Below are 21,716 nucleotides of genomic sequence, written 5' to 3'. Positions count from 1 at the left end.
AAAACACCACTGCTATTATTTAATCTATGCTATGAGAGAATGTTATGGATGACAGTTTGTTTTAAACAAAATTGTCCTGAATCCTTAAACCTGACTGCTATTTTTACATGAATTTTTATAGTCCTATCCAATTTCATGCAACATCACAAAGAATGAAGGAAAGATGTTAAATAAAACAGTTTTGCCCCCAACCCAAGGCTGTATCCAGGGGGGTTTACCCGGTTTGAGACCCCCCCACCAAAAAAAAAAAAAAATTTGACTGAGTCAAAAATTAGTAAAACCTAGGTAAAAATCAGTAAAATTAGTCAAAAACTTAGTCAAAAATTAGTAAACCCACCCTGAAAGTCAAAAATTAGTAACCCCCCCCCCAAAAAAAAAAATCCTAGATCCGCCCTTGCCCCAACCCCCTAAATGTTCAAATATATAGCCCAAATTAAAGGCTATATTTCCAATGCCTTCTGCCACCCATCACTTGTGTTTCTAGTTCTTGTTTTGTCACAGTTGATACAGTTTATAGGTAAACAGGTTAATACAAGAAAGATGCATTGGGAGAAGATTTGAAATATATAATTTTGGCTATGGACTATATTGGTGTATTAGGGGAGTTGAGGCTAAAATATAGCAGGAATGCATGACAAATGTATTAGCTAGAATTATGCTGCACAATATGAAGTAAGAAATGGTTTTTTAACATTTTTCCTTCTCTAGGCATATAACCTAGCAAAATTAGTACTGTAACTTACATTTGAAAAAAGTGGATAACAAATTAATGATAGTGACCTGTGCTAGCCTATGTCTTAACTAGAACTTCTCTAGGTCCTATACATTATCAAGCAAGAGTTGTTTTATCTTTACCATATTTTCTTCTGAGGGGGGCAACCTCTAGATTAATACCATAAATATGATGAAGGGCTATTGTATTTAGTAGACTATCTAGTAGCTTAGATGCAGTTAAAATGGAAGATGAAATTGACAATAGGCTAGAACCATAAGATGCCAAACTCTGATAATCAATAGGCCAATGCTTAATGAACAGCTACCTCCTGTGTTGTAGAAGCGGGTGGATATTTCTGTAACTAGAGAAGAAAAAGCTGGCTTGGTCATTGTAAATTCAATAAAGGCTAAGCTAGGCCTATAGCCTAGCTAGGATAGCCTATATTTTACAAACCTGTGGCAACATATGGAAAATCAGATACCCTGAGTTCACAAAGAACCCTTTTGGGTTCGGTGGGTTTAAATTGTATTTCTGGTTTTTCCCATTTCTGCTTCTGACACTGCTTCATGAGAAATACCTTAACTTCTCCCATCTTTAAGAATATTGTGTTTTCCTCTATTTCTTCTTAAGCCTTACGTTCTTTTTTTGCCAGCGTTCTATTTTCATGTTTCAACGCAAAATTAAAATTTCAGATCATCTTCCTATTTATTTTTTTAGATTAAAAAAAAAATGAGAAGATGATCCGACAACTGGTCATCAAACACAATCTTTAGTGCATCAATTGGTGAATCCGACGATACTGCAACGCGGTTCAAGTTGAAAGTTCGCAAGGACGTATGAACATATGTAAAATCAGACATTTTATCCAAAACACTCAAGAAGTCGCTCAATTTAACCTTTATTAGTGTTATATTGGCAACTGGCTCAGACTTGAAATGCTAGGTTGTGTTATACCACTTTCTAAAGTAAAGAGCCGTAAGTAGACCCCACCACTGCGCCGGTTTTCTTTCTGAAGGTGAATAGCTGATTTTGGGGAAAACAATGGCGTGCCACGGTGGTTTTGTTACACTCGGTTTTGAACCCTTAACTATGAAAAAAAAATGACCAATGGAAGCCACATTCCATGTAAAAGTAAGGGGATTCTGCTTTCTATTTCCATTCTAGCAGGCAGGGGTGTCAGAAATTATGGGGACAAGCGCCCTAAACTTTTGTAGATTCGGTAAAATCTGGACCAAAAGTCAAACATTATACCGAATCAACGAAAAAACGGAGTAGTTAAAGCGGAATCTCAGATAACCCAAAATTTCAGTCCGATTTTGATGTCAACTGTAAAATCCGGTAAAAGATATCCAAAGTTCAGGTGTGAGAATTATCAATTCTGTCAAGGAAGTCAAGTAGTGATATTTCTAGCTATTAATTATGGTTAATAAGTTTTTTCTAGTGGGGGTGGGTGTTGGGCTTACCTGATTAATGAACTATTTTAAAAACCATCGCATAAAAACCTTCGTTACCCCCAGGGCATAACATACAGTACTTGCCCTGGGGCTCGGGGCACTGTGTTAACCCTGGAGTATTTGTTATCTTATCTTTGAAATTATTCTAACAAATCTCAAAAATGCGATCGGATGGATTTGGGGTGAAGAGGGAGGGGAGGTGCTAGTTATTATTCGGTTCCTTTTGACTGTTAAAAAGGGAACTAGAACTTTCAATTTTCAATCAAATGAGCCACTTCCGAAGTTTATATGACCACCCCTCGCCAAGGCCGTACCCAGGATTTTTTTGGAGGAGGTTTAACTGAAAGATTTTTTCGGGGAGGAGGGGGGGGTTACACAAAAAACCTCAAAAAACGCATACAAAATTTGATTATATCCATTTTTGTTCTGTTTTTACGAGTCAAACAAACATTTCGAGAGGGGTTCAAACCCTCCTCCCCCCTCTGGGTACGGCCTTGCCCCTCACATAAAAACCTTGTATGCCCCCGTGGCAAAACTTAAAACACTTGGCCCGGGCTCTGGGGAGTTGCGGCTACCCCGGAGTTTTTGTTATCTGACGTTTCAACTATTTTTAACAAAACAGCTATCTCAAAATTTTTATCGGACGGGTTTGAGGAAAAAGGGCATGAGGGGGCTATATGCACTCCGATCTCTTTTGACTCTTAAAAAGTAAACTAGAACTTCCAATTTTCAATAAAATAACAACAGCCCCCTCTGAAGTTTATACCAGCACTCTTTTCATAAGGACTGTATATGCCCCAAGGACATAACTTACAATGCCTGCATGCCCCCAGGCAATATGGCGGTTTTGTCGACACCGGGGTTTTGTTATATGATCTTTGAACAATTTTTAGCAAAATGACTATCCTAAAATTTTTATCGGATGCATTTTGTCAGAAAAAAGGGCGTGGGGGGCTAGTTGCGGTCCGATCACTTTTGAATCTTAAAAAGGGCACTTGAACTTCCCATTTCGAACCGAATGAGCCCGCTCCGAAAATTATATGACCACTCCTTCTATACGAAATGCCTCTGGGAAGAATATAATAATAATAAAACATTGGAGCCAGATGGCCTTTACTATAGGCATCGCTACGGCGTTGCCTCTGATTCCATTGATTCAACCCTTTGTTTTGGATCGTTTACGTTTTTTTTAGTTACACCGGGATAGGTATTTTCCCACTGATCACACGTCTTGACTGAAAGAAAGGAGCCTTCTCCCTGAATAGCTAATACAATAGTGCTTAATATGGCTTTTAACTATGTTTTGCAACGAAATTATACAAGGGGGTCGGGTGGCTTGGGTTAATTGCCCTCCATCACTTTTGACTCTTAAAAGCGAAGTAGAGCTTTACATTTCCAATCAAATTATCCTCCTCTAAAGTTTACACGCTGCATTACTTCATTTTAAATTTCAGTACGTTTTATCTTTCAATTATATTTTGGCATTAATTTTTCGTCTTGTTTAGCTTCTAACCAAACTAATAAAAACCAAATTAAGCAATGTTAGGACGCCTTTATGAGAGAAATAATACGAAACCAAACGTTTTTATTTGGCCCAAACATACTTAACCTGTTTATTTTTTACTGTAAGATAACTAGTTTCCTGATTTAAGTTGCTTTAAATTTACATTTTCAATAATAAAATGTCGTTTGAGATTTGAATTCACATTTTTTCTCAAAAGTGAAACCTAACAACTAGCAATATTAATAAAATCGAATATATTTTAAGCAATGCTACGACGGCTTTAAGAGAGAAATGATACAAGCCAACACTTTTTAGCTGGTCCAAAAGTGCTTAACTGGTTTATTTTCAACCGTGAGATATCTATTTTAACAGGTCCAAATGTGCTTAACTGGTTGATTTTAAGTTTGAGATAACTAGTTTCCTGATTTAAGTTACTTGGTATGCACTTTTTAACTACAGGATGACGTTTGAAATATGAAGGTACGTTTAAAAAAAATTGAAACCTAAGCTACTAACGAAATTAATAAAATCGAATATTGAAATATGTTCAATTATATTGTTATAAGCAATGTTTTGACCCCCCCCCTCCCCTCTTTGAGAGAAACGATACAAACCTAAATGTTTTTAACTGGTCTAGATGTTCTTAGCTGTTTTATTTTTAACTGCGAGATAACTGTTTCAACTGTTCCAAATGTGTTTAACTTGGTTTATTTTGAAGTGTGAGATACTAATTTCCTGGATTAAATTACTTGAAATATAGTTTTTAACTCTAGAATGCCGTTTCAGATATGAAGGTACATTTTTTTCTCAAAACTGAAACCTAAACTTCTAACGAAATTAATGAAATCGAATATATTCTAGGCGATGTTACGACAGCCCTATGAGAGAAACAATACAAGGCCAAACATTTTTAACTGGTCCAAATGTGTTTAGCTTGTTTATTTTCTGCTGTGAGATAACTAGTTTCCTCATTTAGGTTACTTGAAATATACTTTTTAATAGTTGCACAACAACAAAAAACGTTATTGAGCAAATAAGAATAATTAGTTTTGTGCTTTTAAAATAGATAAAAAATTTCAGGAGTGCTATACAACTGTTGGAAAAATTGAATGCAAAACCTTACCCAACAAACTGAAAGCAAAGTTACTTGATGTGCACTTTTTAACTACAGGATTTCGTTTAAGATATGAAGGTACATTTTTAAAAAAACCTTTTTCTGCTTTGAGGTTGTCTTGATCTATAAGAATTCCTCTAATTTTGCAAGTTTTGTTTTCGAGCTTGTTTTCTTGAGTTTCCCACCTGATTAATACTGTTCTGTGAATTCTTAGCAAACAATTTTGTTAGCTAACGATTTTGTTTTCAGCCGTTCTACCAGAATTTGCTTGTTCAAAATTGGCCGGCAGAAAACACGGCTAATGTAAGCTTTCATACTGTGGGGTAAATTTCACAAACTGTGTTACCAGGTTGGGTTATTTTCCGCCAATTGTGCTATTAAATTTTCGGTTCACGGGACAAGTGGCTGAAAACCCGGGCAACAGGTTCTTGGGCAACGATGCTTCAACTTTCGCGACTTTAGGCTTGAAATTTCCTGAAAAAAAAATCTTGTTTGTTAAATAAATCTGCCTGGTCTTTTACCTTCTTTGGAGTCTTGGGCCATAATGTTATAGCTTTTCTTGGACTGTGGTTGCCCCCTTCTTATTTATGAACCTTGAATGCTAGATGCCGAATCAAACTCAAACATTATGCAAAATTCAAATAATAGTTAATGCAAGTGACTTCGATAAATATGTCTTCAATCCCACTGTTTTTAAGGACTTGGTAAGACCTACTGGCCTGTCTTCTAACATTTATTTTGGTCCTTGAATTAGATTTAAGGCAAAGGTCAGAAATAAGGACTTTTACAGTGAAGAGTGCGGAAGAACAACCGATTGGAATCAGCCCCTACAGTAAGAAATAAAATTGTTTATATGTTACTTTTACTTTGAGATTTTTTTAGGTGGAGGACTGTAAATCTGGGTTTTAGGTCATGGTAATTTCAAAGGTCTGCTTTCAAGTTCAACCTGACGTAATTTTTCAGGGGTTCCAGGCTGTTATTTCAAAACAGCAGATTTTTTTTCGCGCTCCAAATTTACTCTGAAGTTTAACTTAAGTAATAGTTATAATTCCTGATTTCCCGATTCAATATCCAATAAGAATTTTTTCACTGCCGAGTTTTCTGAACCCACATTTATTAATTTTCGGTTACTGTGGGCCGAGACTTTCACTTTACTAGGTCCCAGCTACCGCTGCATTCGTCATAGGAACTTAGTGGTTCATTATGTTTCTAACTTCTAAGCAGTCTATAAGAAAACTACTAGTCTATTGTGATGGTGATTGACTTGACCTATCTTTGCTCATCCACAAATAGTTTTATTTTTAGTTTGTTGTCCAAGCTTTCCTGGTAGACGCTTTGTTACTCTAAGGAAAAATATTTGAAAAACTAATCTAATTACCGGTGATATTTTGTTTCTTACTGTTTTTTCTTCTTTACTTCAGAGTGCCATTGCAGCATAATGGCTTTTAGTTATAGCATTTAGGATCACACTAAGACGGTGTACTCTTCTGACTGACGAAATATGCAATATGACAGGCCAAAGACAACTAATTCTCTTGACTGTCTTGCTGAAGATACTGACATTGGGGCTTGTGAAAGCAAGAATGTCGTAACTGACATCCCTAGTCAAAATTGAGTTGCGAACCCTACAAGAGTTATTTTTTAAGAGCTTTCTAATGGTGTAGTCCTTTTTTGTACAATGCCTTCAATCTGAGTAAATAAAAATTTAAACTTTCTCGTAAATGCATGTTTTTCACTTTTGTAAAAGAGGAAATTGATGTAACTGACCGTATAGTTAACCTCCGGTCAGTTGCGACATTAAATTAACAAAGTTTGTTCGTCAAATGAACAAAGTGCTGGATTTTCAGCAGGGTTCCAAAATCTATAAATACCCTAATTTTCCATTTTCCAAAGTTAAGCAACTTCAATATAAACAGGGCTACTCATGTTTACAAGCTGTCGTTTTCTGACGAATTAGTCTCTGAAATAAACATTGCCATTTAGAGTAAACTTAAGGCACCCCTAGTCAAAATTGAGTTACGAACCCTACAAGAGTTATTTTTTTTACGAGCTTTCTAAGGGTGTAGTCCATTTTTGCACAATGCCTTCAAGCTGAGTAAATAAAAATTTCAACTTTATCGCAAGTGCATGTTTTTCACTTTTGTAAAAACGGAAATTGACATAACTGACCGTATAGTTAACCCCCGGTCAGTTACGACATCAAATGAAAAAGTTTGTTCATCAAATGAAAAAAGTGCTGGATTTTTAGCAAGCCTCCAAAATCTATAAATACGCTAATGTTCCATTTTCCAAAGTTAAACAACTTCAATATAAACAGGGCTACTCAGGGTTACAAACTGTCGTTTTCTGACGAATTAGTCTCTGAAATAAACATTGCTATTTAGAGTAAACTAAAGGCAAGGAAAGACACTTATTTCACAAAAGTGGTTGAATTACTTGTTGTCCCAAAGCTATTGGATTTCAGACCTGTTATTTCTACTGAAAAAAAAACAAAGATGTGCAATCAGTCTACAGGTTTATATCGCCTCTAAATGTGGAGTACTACAAATGTGTTTTTACAAGCTTGAATCAAGACAACAACCACCCACCCAGTGCAGTACAGAGAGCATACCCAAAAGAAGAAGCTGCAACCCCCCTTCAACCATATAAACATTTCAGAAAGTGGAAAGACAGTGAATAAAGACCGAATACGTTACCTTGCTTTTTTTCTTACCAAGCAGTCGAAATTTCTGAAGTTGTACTATAGATTCGGTGGTAATAGGCTTGAGATTTTCTGTGCAGGATTTCAATTCTTGTTGATAGAAGAGCATCGCCATGTGTTGAACACCATGTTGTGACCAAGATGGGCCCAGGGTTGCACAAGGCCTGGATTCATGGAGGTCCCAGGGACTTCTTGCTGTCCGGTTCAAAGACGGCTTAAGCACTTCGGCGTAGACTTGAGAATATATGTGATCCCCGTCCTGCACTGGTATCTGGGATCATTGCTATTCCTAAGGCAAAAATTATTTCAATGATTTAAAGAACATGAAAATTGAAACTTGGAATGTTAAGACGTTAAAAAATGACTATCGTATCGAGATTTTGACTGAAGAATTTAGACGATTCGAACTGGATCTATTAGGAGTTTCAGAAACTCATATCCCAGGGTAGGAAACATGAAATTAGGTGATATAGAATTTGTTTACTCAGGCAGGAAGGATGGGGTACATAGACAGGGAGTAAGGATCATGATGAATAAGGAAGCTGCTGAGTCTTGTTTTGTAAAGTTGCCCCTACTTAATCAGGGCTAAAATTTGGTAGCGTGTTATAACTGAGGCTTGGGTAAGATCGGTACTCAGAATCCAGTAACAACTGATATTTATTATTAAAGGAAATAAAATGAAAATATTCTAACTCTAATTATTTTGAATACTTCTAAGCCTCTTCTTTGTCTGTTGGCTAATATTCTATGGGTCTGCTTGTTCAATCCACAAATGTGTACCGAAAAAAGAAATTAAGTTAATTGTAGGCTATCGAATGCTTCTAATTGAAATAGCTACACTTGAATAATCAGATAGACTTGGATACTAGTGTAATTAAAATTATTTGCATCAAATTATTGTTCCTAGGAATAACCTTTTTATCAGGTCTCACTGGTTGTATAAATTAAACCAAGTTTCAGGTTTATATCCTGAAAAGGAAGTTAGTGTTCTTTGGAACTTTGATAAACTACAACTTTCTAGAGAAAATTGGATCCTTGGACGGACGAGATTTAAAATCTTAATCTAGCAATTTAATTCCTCTTTCTTCCTGAGCCCTTCTGTAAAACATCAGAACTACTTTTATATAATATTAGCACGGGTTGAGAAATGCAATGGTGGCTAAAAAGAGGAATAGGTCCCTCTTTTGTATAACGTCCGAGTATTCGCTAGGGGAGTAATATTGTATTGTTCTCTAGTTCCAATCTTCTCATATGTATATATAAGTTTTTAATAAACGCTATGTAAGTTCCAAAGGGTCAATAAGCTGGAAGGAGGAGGCAAAAGGCTCTTTAATTTATTCTTTAAGGTCGAGATGTTTATATTGTGCTTAAACCTTAGGTTATTCCCACGTTCCAGTTTCTAAGACGAATTAATTTTATTTCTCTTTCAATCCTTAGAAAATGTTGTATTTCGCCTAGGGCCCCCAAGTCTTTCCAATCAAATATACCCCAAATCACCAAATTATAATAAAATATCGTGCTTTGACTTCAGCACTATTTTTTATGTCTCCTATATACGTATTAAATTTATTACTTAGCCTGGTTTATCCAGGTGACAGAAATCTTTCAGAAGTTTACTTCTTGTCTCAATTTTATCTTCAAAGTGGAATTCTGACAGATAGTGGTAGCTTATCTTAATAATAAAGAAAACACTTACTCGTTGTTAGTTCCAAAAAAGACTACCCCATTTGGGTCCCAGAATCATTATTTTAAGTTTTGTCATATTTTGTCATTCTTGTCTCCCATTGGCCAGAGACCAGTTTTAACACAATCCATCTTTTTTGTACCGAGGCCAACAATAATTCCTTGTTCAAAAAAGTCGGTTTCCGCTTTTACTATATTCAAAAAACCCTGTTTTGTTGTATATTTTATCATGTTATATTGTCACGTAATATTTAGTCGTTGAACTCTGATTTTGAAACAGACTGGTTTATTTGCATTTTATGGACCTTGTTGAATCAAGGGTACTATTATTAAAGTCTGATTTCACAATTTTAGGTCTGTTTTCCTTACACAAAGATCAAAATAATGCTTCGTTATTTTTACCATTACCCAAAAGTCATAATAAAGCTTTGATATTTTTACAATTTAGTCAGATTATGATGGCTTTCTCACAACCTCCCACACTTAAATTCTTAGTACAGTTATTTTTTCCTTAAGGGAAACAAAAACTTTGCTAAGAATCAATTTAATTCGATTTCTTCTTGTTCCACAGTTACATGAAAGCCTTGAGACTTTTGTTTCCTATAGTCTACGCATAGTTTTCTTAATTTTTTAGATATTATTACTATGGAAACTAGTCCTAAGTAAATGTCCAATAATTAGCCATTTTCTTTCCTCTGTCTTCTCGTAAGGAAATATGCATTTTCCTAAGTTCATCTATGCCAATCTGCTTCTTGGAGTTGTTCTGGAAATATATATATATATATATTGAATCTTCAAATTCATTTTCCCAGTCATTCTTTATCCCAGCTAGGGTGTTGTTTATTTTTACGCTAATTATAGATATATTTGAAGGTGCCATTTCCTTTGTAATGTGTCCCCTATACATCCCGAAAATCTTTAATATTTCTGCAGTTAGAGAACATTCTTCTGGCAGTTCCACTATCGAGCTACCCTTTATATACTTAAATTTACCGTTTTTCTCTGTTTTGCATTCGAAATGTATTCTTATTTCTTCTTTGAAAGGAGATGTGATGATATACTTTGCCCTTCCAATTCTTTGAATTAAGATTTTATTTTCTTTTACAATTTTGGTTGCACACACTTTGTTAATTAATGCACTATTTTCCATGTAGTTTGCTAAACTGCAGGAATTCATTTGTGGGCTTCTAATAAGAAATTCGTGGTTGCTTAATAGTGGCACACCCTTTAAGTTACATTCCTTTTCTAGATTGTAATCTTCTAAGAAATATCTAGTTTGATCTTTACTCAGCCCAAAAAATTTAAACTCGTTTTCAATTTGAAAGAAATACGAAGTGTTTGACACTGGGAATGGAATGCTGAACATTTCGTACATTCTAAACTCATCTTGTTTATTTTGTATAGAAAAATCACAAATAACTAACAATTTCAATTGTTGTTTCGCCATATTGCAGCTAGTCGATTTATAAAGTTCCAATAAGCCACAGCGTCTATAATTAACCGATATTCTATAGCCTATTGGTAGTGAATTTTCTATTTCAAAAATTGTTCTAAGCATGTCTGCCGGATTCGTAACAGTAAATGGGAAACTTTTATTTTCTACTTGAAGAATAGAAAGGATTACTGTTTCTATTTTCTTTACTAACTTTTTTATTTGGATTGAACTTTTTGTCACTTCCTTGTTTATCTGTAATTTTAGAAAATTTATCTCCTTAATCTCTCTGTATATATATTCGAAAATTCGCTTGGAAGTCCTTCCCAAAATTTCTAAACTTTTGTTTCTTCCCATTTTTGATTCCCTGTCGAGGTCACTCACTAATGATATAGATCGGTCCGAAATATGTATTAACCTTTCTTTTTTTGCTGTCAAATAATCTATTCAAGAAGAATTCTTTCTACATCTCCTTCCGCTTCTAGTCCAGCTACCCACCCTATTGTTTGCCCCAAAATTGGTAATATACTCCGTTTGTTTTGTTTTGTGTTATCCGTCATTAATGATTCTAGTATATGCATATGCAGCATTTGCACGCTGGGATACACCCTTTTTCGTATCCCTATGGATGGAAACCTTTTTGCTTCCTGAAGAGGTGGACGCCACCCCTTTTTGCATCCTTAAGAGGTGGACGCAACCCCACATCCTTAAGAGGTAGCCTCTCAACCTCCCTATGAAGTACATGACTCCCTGTCATGACATATCCGTGACTCGTCACACTAGGTCTACTCCTAACGGTTAACTTATCTCTACAAAACTACGGAATCTGGGATCAAACCTAACCTGCGGAATCAAAAACTCAAATAAACCTACGGAATCAAAACCTAACTTGTGCCTTCCGGTGGTTCCCTAACCATCGCTCGGAGGCCGCAGTATTTTCGGGAAAAATTGCCCAAAAATGTTTGTTGGGGTTGGTTTATGGGTGCTGGAGCTAAACAATATTTTGCTTTGTGTCCTGTTTCACCACAGCGGATACAGGTTTTTCACATTCCTATTGTATATGTGGACCCTCGCAAGTCCAGCATTTTATGCGAGCGTTTTTCTTTCACTAAATTTATTCCTGGAATAATTACCCCTAGTTGGTCTTGAATTATCTTTTATTGTAGTAATGTCTAAGCTCGTTGCGAATCTTTGTATTTCTCCGCGTGTATAACAAATAGCTTAATTAATCATAGCAATGTCATTTTTTTCTAAGCTCCTTTGTATTTGTTTAAGGGTCGTAATCCACAAATGGATTTCATTTGGATATGTCAGTAACGAGATGGGAGGTTCTTGCTCCACAAATAGGTTTTGAAGCCCAATTGTGACTGTGGCATCTCTTTATTGCCCTTCTAGAGCGTTTATTCTAGACTGTGCTTGTAGTAGTGTAATTTCTAACTGTTTGATTTTGTTTTCATTTAAACTCATGATGGTTATATCCTTATAAAATCTTAATGTGGGAAATGTTTTGAACCTTTAAATTGTTTTAAACTACAAAATCAGTTGGTTTATAAATTGCGTAAGAATTAGCTCAATATCTTGAATTAAATTAACCCTTAAAGCTAATAGTATGACAACACTTTTGAAGATGATTAAACTATGACACTAGTATTAAAAAAGATTTAAACAAGTTTCAGACGATACAGACACTGGAACTTTTAACAAAGAGAAAGAAAAAGAGAGGAAAGAAAGAATCTTAGGAAGGTAAAAGGCTTTCTGAACTTCTCTTTAAGGTCAAGCTATTTAGAAATATTCTTTAATGAACACTTTTTCAAACTTTTCTGTCTCAGATACACACCTTCTTGGGTGGAACAGAGGACTAAATTTTATAAAATTTTATAATTTTATTAATCCTCCCCCCTTAAACAAAAGTTGCACCGAACTTGAGTACCGCTGCCACCAGTTCTAAAGTTGCCCCTACTTAATCAGGTCTAAAATTTGGTAGAGTGTTATAGCTGAGGCTTGGGTGAGATCGGTACTCAGAATCCAGAGACAACTGATATTTATTATGAAAGGAAATGACAGGAAAATATTCTAACTTTAATTATTTTGAATACTTCTAAACTTCTTCTAGGTGTGTTGCCTAATATTCGATGGGTCTGCTTGTTCAATCCACAAATGTTTACCGAAAAAAGGATTAAGTTAATTCTAGGCTATCAAATGTTTTTAGTTGAAAAAGCCAAACTCGAATAATCAGACAGACTTGGGTACGAGTGTAATTAAATTTCTTTGCATCAAACTATTGTTCCTAGGAATAACGTTTTTATCAGATCTCACAGGTTGTATAAATTAAACCAAGTTTCAGGTTTATATCCTGAAAAGGAAGTTAGTGTTCTTTGGAACTTTGATAAACTACAGCTTTCTAGAGAAAATTGGATCCTTGGACGGAAGAGATTTAAAATCTTAATCTAGCAATTTAATTCCTCTTTCTTCCTGAGCCCTTCCGTAAAACATCAGAACTACTTTTATATAATTTTAGAACGGGTTGAGAAATGCAAAGGTGGCCAAAAAGAGGAAAAGGTCTCTCTTTCGTATAACGTCAAAGAATTTGCTAGGGGAGGAATATTGTATTGACCTCTAGTTCCAATTTTCTTATATGTATATATAAGTTTTAATAAACGCTATTTAGCTCCAAAGGGTCACTAAGCTGGAAGAAGGAGGCAAAAGGATCTTTGATTTATTCTTTAAGGTCAAGGAGTTTATATTGTACTTAAACCTTAGGTTATTCCCACGTTCCAGTTTCTAAGACGAACTAATTTTAATTCTATTTCAATCCTTAGAAATTGCTGTATTTTACCTAGGGTCCCCAAGTCTTTCTTATCAAACATATCCCAAATTACTAAATTATAATCAAATATCGTGCTTTAATTTCAGCATTATTTTTTATTCTTGACTCCTATATACGTATTAAATTTATTACTTAGACTGGTTTATCCAGGTGACAGAAATCTTATAGAAGTTTACTTCTTATCTCAATTTTATCTTCAAAGGGGAACTCAGACAGACAGTGGTAGCCTATCTTAATTAAAAAGAAAATACTCACTCGTTGTTAGTTCCGAAAAAGACAACCCCATTTGGGTCCCAGAATCATTATTTTAAGCTTTGTCTTATTTCTTCATTCTTGTTTCCCATTGGCCAGAGACCAGTCTTAACACAACCCCTCTTTTTTGTACCAGGGCCAATAATAATTATTTCTTAAAAAATGTCAGTTTCCACTTTCACTATATTCAAAAAACCCTGCTTTGCTGTATATCTTATCATGTGATATTGTCACGTAATAAATTAGTCGTTGAACTCTGATTTTGAAACGGACTGGTTTATTTGAATTTTATGGACCTTGTTGAATCAAGGGTACTATTATTAAAGTCTGATTTCACAATTTTAGGTCTGTTTTCCTTACACAAAGATCAAAATAATGCTTCGTTATTTTTATCATTACCCAAAAGTCATAATAAAGCTTTGCTATTTTTACAATTTAGTCAGGTTATGATGGCTTTCTCACAGTTTAGGCTGGGAAGGTATTAATAATAGAATACTAATTGTTCATTTTATGACTAAAAAGTTCAGGGTATTAGTTATTGTAGTATACACCCCTGTAGAACCGACTGGCGGAGATACTAGTGACTCAGATGAATTTTACTTACAGTTACAGGAGCAAATAGACAGGGTCCCAGGTAGAAATAAGATGTTTTTACTGGGAGATTTTAACGCCCAGGTTGGTAGAAAAAGGGATATATGGTATCCTAGCCTAGGTAAATTCGGTGTAGGAAAAGAAAACAGTAATGGATATAGACTTTTGCAATTTTGTAGGTATAACAATATATTCACAACCAATACGGTCTTTGGTCATAAAATTGCCCATAAGTTGTCATGGTATTCACGTGATGGTACGACAGCAAACCTTAATGGTTATGTTATAGTAAACCGAAGTCTGGCAGGATCAACACAAGATACTAGGGTATATAGGAGTACCATTATTGATGTTAAAAGTAAAGATCGCCATCTAGTAGTGTCAAGGGTTCATTTAAAGCTGAAATATCGGAAGGGTAACTACCTCCCGAAAAGTTATGAGGTTGGTAGACTCCAGGATGAGAATTTGAGAGAAACCTTCCAGGAACAGTTGAATACTAAAGTTGAGAGTTTAAAATTTGATAGTGTGGAAGATGGTTGGAATAATTTTAGAAAAATAATTTGTGAAGTTGCTGAAGGTGTCTTAGGTAAGAAATCTAGAACTGCAGCTAAGAATATTAGTGAAAAAGCTTTATGTTTAATAGAAAGGAGAAAGGACTTGTACAAGAATTATCTGAGTGATAGATCATATGAAAACAAAAGGAATGTAAAGAAAGTGGAGAAAGCATTAAAATATGAACTAAGGAAGTGTGAAGGGGAGGCCATGGGTAAAATTGCTGAGGATCTGGAAGATGCAGCTAGATGGAATAATAATAAAATATTGTACTGGAATGTTAACAAATTGAGAGAGAGTAGTCAATCCCGACTTGACCCAGTTAAAGATAGGAATGGGGCCACAATTAGCGATAAGGAAGAAACTAAAGAGTGATAGGCCGAACATTTTGAGAATTTGCTTAACCGAGATATAGTTGCAGGAAAAGATATAGACGAAAATGAAAAAGTTTTTAATACCTTGGATGTAAAGGAAGATTTTTTGTAAGGAGGAATTAATGACTGTACTAAAAGGATTAAAAAAAATAAGGCTCCAGCTGCTGATAGGGTGGTAAATGAGTTTCTTAAATATGGTGGCTCTGAGGTTCGAAATAAGTTACTGAAGATTATGAATATGATTTTTGAAAAAAGGGGAAGTACCTACCGATTTTAAGAAAACCTTAATTTATCCACTTTATAAAAAAGGTGATAAGAGTGAGTTTGGTAATTGTCGAGGCATTAGTCTGGTCTCTGTAGGTAGTAAATTACTTAGTTATATGATACTTTTTAGACAAATTCTTGGACTTGCAAACATCAAACCAGACATGCAAACACATAGAATCAGGCACACACACACAGAGAAAGATAGACACTTTAGACATTCAAACCAACAAATACAAATACTTGGACTTGCAAACACCAACCCAGACATGCAAACAAATAGAATCAGCCACACAAACAGAGAAAGATAGACACTCTAGACATTCAAACCAACAAAGACAAATTATTGGACTTTCAACCCCTAACTCGGACATGCAAACAAATAGAATCAGACACACAAACAGAGAAAGACAGACACTTCAGACATTCAAACCAACAACGACAAATACTAGGACTTGCGAACACCAACCCAGACATGCAAACAAATAGAATCAGACACACCCACAGAGAAAGACAGACACTTTAGACATTCAAACCAACAAAGACAAATTCTTGGACTTGCAAACACAAACCCATACATGCAAACAAATAGAATCAGCCACATAAACAGAGAAAGAGAGACACTTTAGATATTCAAACCAACAAAGACAAATTCTTGGACTTGCAAACACAAACCCAGACATTCAAACAAATAGACTCAGACACACAAACAGAGAAAGACAGAAAATTTATGCATTCAAACCAACAAAGACAACTTCTTGGACTTGGCAACACCAAACCATACATGCAAACAAATAGAATCAGACACACAAACAGAGAAAGACAGAAACTTTTGACATTCAAACCAACAAAGACAAATTCTTGGACTTGCAAACACCAGCCCAGACATTGCAAAAAAATAGAATCAGATACACAAACAGAGAAAGACAGACACTTTAGACATTCAAACCAGCAACGACAAATACTTGAACTTGCAAACACCAACCCAGACATGCAAAAAATAAAATAAAACACACAAACAGAGAAAGACAGACACTTTAGACATTCAAACCAACAAAGACAAATTCTTGGACTTGCAAACACCAACCGAAACATCCAAACAAATAGATTCAGACACACAAACAGAGAAAGACAGACAATTTAGACATTCAAAACAACAAAGACAAATACTTGGACTTGCAAAAAAACCAACCCAGACATGCAAACAAATAGAATCAGACACACAAAACAGAGAAAGACAGACACTTTAGACATCCAAACAAACAAAGACAAAAACTTGGACTTGAAAACACCAACCCAGACATGCAAACAAATAGAATCAAACACACAAACAGAGAAAGACAGATACTTTAGACATTCAAACCAACAAAGACAAATACTTGGACTTACAAACACCAACCCAGACATGTAAACAAATAGAATCAGACACACAAACAGAGAAAGACAGCCACTTTAGACATTCAAACCAACAAAGATAAATTCTTGGACATGCAAACACCAACCCAGACATGCAAGCAAATAGAATCAGACATACAAACAAAGAAAGACTGACACTTTAGACATTCAAACCAACAAAGACAAATACTTGGACTTGCAAACACCATCCCAGACATGCAAACTAATTGAATCAGACACAAAAACAGAGAAAGACAGACACTTTAGACATTCAAACCAACAAAGACAAATTCTTGGACTTGCGAACACCAACCCAGATATGCAAGCAAATAGAATCAGACATACAAACAGAGAAACACTGACACTTTAGACATTCAAACCAACAAAGACAAATACTTGAACTTGCAAACACCAACCCAGACATGCAAACAAATATAATCAGACACACACACAGAGAAAGACAGACACTTTAAACATTCAAACCAACAAAGACAAATACTTGGACTTGCAAACACCAACCCAGACATGCAAACAAATAGAATCAGCCACACCAACAGAGAAAGACAGACACTTTAGACATTCAAACCAACAAAGACAAATTCTTGGACTTGCACACACCAGCCCAGACATGCAAACAAATAGAATCAGACACACAAACAGAGAAAGACAGACTCTTTAGACATTCAAACCAACAAAGACAAATACTTGGACTTGCAAACACCAACCCAGACATGCAAACAAATAGAATCAGACACACACACAGAAAAAGAAAGACACTTTAGACATTCAAACCAACAAAGACAAATTCTTTGACTTGCAAACACAAACGCATACATGCAAACAAATTGAATCAGCCACATAAACAGAGAAAGAGAGACCCTTTAGACATTCAAACCAACAAAGACAAATTCTTGGACTTGCAAACACCAACCCAGACATGAAAACAAATAGAATCAGACACTCAAACAGGGAAATACAGACACTTTAGACATTCAAACCAACAAAGACAAATACTTGGACATGTAAACATCAACTCAGACATGCAAGCATATAGAATCAGACACTCAAACATAGAAGGACAGACACTATAGACATTCAAACCAACAAAGCCAAATTCTTGATCTTGCAAACACCAACCCAGACGTGCAAACAAATAGAATCAGATACACAAACAGAGAAAGACAGCCACTTTAGACATTCAAACCAACAACGACAAATACTTGGACTTGCAAACACCAACCCAGACATTCAAAAAAATAGAATCAGACACACAAACAGAGAAAGACAGACGCTTTAGACATTCAAATCAACAAAGACAAATTCTTGGACTTGCAAACACCAACCCAGACATGCAGACAAATAGAATCAGACACACAAACAGAGAAAGACAGAAGCTTTAGACATTCAAACCAGCAACGACAAATACTTGGACTTGCAAACACCAACCCAGACATGCAAACAAATAGAATCAGACACACAAACAGAGAAAGAAATACACTTTAAACATTCAAATCAGCAAAGACAACTTCTTGGACTTCCAAATAACAACACATATACACAAAACTACAGACTTCAAAACACAAAACGATAAATACGTTCAGTATAGACTTATAAATAAACAAAGACAAATACTTGGACATTCAAACATCTAAACAGAGATGCAAAAAAATAGAATCTGAAACACAAACAGGGAAAGACATAGACTTCAGGCATTTAAAAAAACAAAGACAAATACTTTGACATGCAAATACCAACCCAGACATGCAAACAAATAGAATCAGACACACAAACATATAAAGACAGACACTTTAGACATTCAAACCAACAACGACAAATACTTGGACTTGCAAAAACCAACCCAGACATGCAAAAAATAGAATCAGACACACAAGCAGAGAAAGACAGACACTTTGGACATATAAACCAACAAAGACACATACTTGGACTTGCAAACACCAACCCCGACATGCAAAAAACTAGAATCAGACACACAAACAGAGAAAGACAGACACTTTAGACATCCAAACCAACAAAGACAAATACTTGGACTTACAAACACCAATCCAGATATGCAAACAAATAGAATCAAACACACAAACAGAGAAAGACAGACACTGTAGGCATTCAAACCAACAAAGACAAATACTTGTACTTACAAAAACAAACCCTGAAATGCCAACAAATAGAATCAAACACACAAACAGAGAAAGACCGACACTTTAGACATTCAATCCAACAATGACAAATACTTGGACAAGCAAACACCAACCCAGATATACAAACTAATAGAATCAGACACACAAACAGAGAAAGACCGACACTTTAGACATTCAAACCAACAAAGACAAATACTTGGACTTGCAAACACCAATCCAGACATGCAAACAAATAGAATCACACACACAAACAGAGAAAGACAGACACTTTAGACATTCAAACCAACAAAGACAAATGCTTGGACTTGCAAACACCAACCCAGACATGTAGACAAATAGAATCAAACACCCAAACAAAGAAAGACAGACACTTTAGACATTCAAACCAACATAGACAAATTCTTGGACTTGCAAACACCAACCCAGACATTCAAAAAAATAGATTCAAACACACAAACAGAGAAGGACAGACACTTTAGACATTCAAACCAACAAAGACAAATTCTTGGACATACAAACACGAACCCCTACATGCAAACAAATAGGATCAGACATACAAACAGAGAAAGACTGACACTTTAGACATTCAAACAAACAAAGACAAATACTTGGACTTGCAAAAACCAACCCAGACATGCAAACAAATTGAATCAGACACACAAACAGAGAAAGCAAGACACTTTAGACATTCAAACCAACAAAGAAAAATTCTTGATCTAGCAAACACCAACCCAGACATGCAAACAAATAGAATCAGACACACAAACAGAGAAAGACAGACACTTTAGACATTCAAACCAACAAAGACAAATTCTTGGACTTGCAAACACCAACCCATACATGTAAACAAATAGAATCAGACATACAAACAGAGAAAGACAGACACTTAAGACATTCAAACCAACAAAGACAAATACTTGGACTTGCAAACACCAACCCAGACATGCAAACAAATAGAATCAGACACACAAACAGAGAAAGACAGACACTTTAGACATTCAATACGACATGCAAACAAATAGAATCAAACATACAAACAGAGAAAGACAGACACTTTAGACATTCAAACAAACAAGGACAAATTCTTGGACTTACAACACCAACCCAGACACGCAAACAAATAGAATCAGACACACAAACAGAGAAAGACAGACACTTTAGACATTCAAGCCAACAAAGACATATACTTGGACTTGCACAAAAAACAACCCAGACATGCAAACAAATAGAATCAGACACACAAAACAGAGAAAGACAGACACTTTAGACATTCAAACCAACAAAGACAAAAACTTGGACTTGAAAACACCAACCCAGACATACAAACAAATAGAATTAAACACACAAACAGAGAAAGACAGACACTTTAGAAATTCAAACCAACAAAGACAAATAGTTGGACTTACTAACACCAACCCAGACATGTAAACAAATAGAATCAGACACACAAACAGAGAAAGACAGCCAGTTTGGACGTTCAAACCAACAAAGACAAATACTTGGACTTGCAAACACCAACCCAGACATGCAAACAAATAGAATCAGACACACAAACAGAGAAAGACAGACACTTTAGACATTCAAACCAACAAAGACAAATACTTGGACTTGCAAACACCAACCCAGACATGCAAACAAATAGAATCAGCCAAACCAACAGAGAAAGACAGACACTTTAGACATTCAAACCAACAAAGACAAATTCTTGGACTTGCAAACACCAACCCAGACATGCATACAAATAGAATCAGACACACAAACAGAGAAAGACAGAATCTTTAGACATTCAAACCAACAAAGAAAAATACTTGGACTTGCAAACACCAACCCAGACATGCAAACAAATAGAATCAGACACACACACAGAAAAAGAAAGACACTTTATACATTCAAACCAACAAAGACAAATTCTTTGACTTGCAAACACAAACCCATACATGCAAACAAATAGAATCAGCCACATAAACAGAGAAAGAGAGACCCTTTAGACATTCAAACCAACAAAGAAAAATACTTGGACTTGCAAACACAAACACACACATCAAAAAAAAGATAATAATACACAAAAACATAGAACGAAAGACACTTTATGAATTCAAACCAACAACCACAAATACTTGGACCTTCAAACCCAAACTCAGACAAGCAAACAAATAGAATCAGACACACAAACAGAGAATGACAGACACTTTAGACATTCAAACCAACAAAGACAAATTATTGGACTTGCAAACACCAACCCAGACATGCAAACAAATAGAATCAGACACATAAACAGAGACAGACAGAAACTATAGACATTCAAAACAACAAATACAAATACTTGGGCTTGCAGACACCAACCCTGACATTCAAATATAAAGAATTAGCCACATAAACAGAGAGAGAAAGACACTTTAGTCATTCCAAACAACAAAGACAAATTCTTGGACTTGCAAACACCAACCCAGACATGAAAACAAATAGAATCAGACACACAAACAGAGAAAGACAGAAACTTTAGACATTCAAACCAGCAACGACAAATACTTGGACTTGCAAACACCAACCCAGACATGCAAACAAATAGAATCAGACACACAAACAGAGAAAGACAGACACTTTAGACATTCAAACCAACAAAGACAAATTCTTCGACTGGCAAACACCAACCCATACATTCAAACAAATAGAATCATAAACATAAACAGAGAAATCCATAC

General features: G+C 35.4%; 1 protein-coding gene across 1 annotated transcript in view; it reads right to left on the bottom strand.

Moving 5' to 3' along the window:
* The window catches only part of LOC148951490 (uncharacterized), a 73,704-nt gene extending 72,381 nt beyond the window's left edge, over window positions 1–1,323 (bottom strand). The window contains exon 1 of the mRNA XM_089091126.1: window positions 1,169–1,323. Within this exon, the coding sequence (XP_088947252.1) occupies window positions 1,169–1,307 (139 nt within the window). The 5' untranslated portion in view covers window positions 1,308–1,323. The remainder of the gene's footprint in view (window positions 1–1,168) is intronic.
* Window positions 1,324–21,716: the final 20,393 nt, after the last annotated feature.

This window comes from Artemia sp. Qi Xiang Cuo, chromosome 6 (assembly GCF_049724085.1).
Source record: "Artemia sp. Qi Xiang Cuo chromosome 6, ASM4972408v1, whole genome shotgun sequence".
In the NCBI taxonomy this organism is placed as follows: Eukaryota; Metazoa; Arthropoda; class Branchiopoda; order Anostraca; family Artemiidae; genus Artemia; species Artemia sp. Qi Xiang Cuo.
Note: the sequence above shows the minus strand (reverse complement) of the source record. Positions and strands in the feature narration are given on the sequence as shown.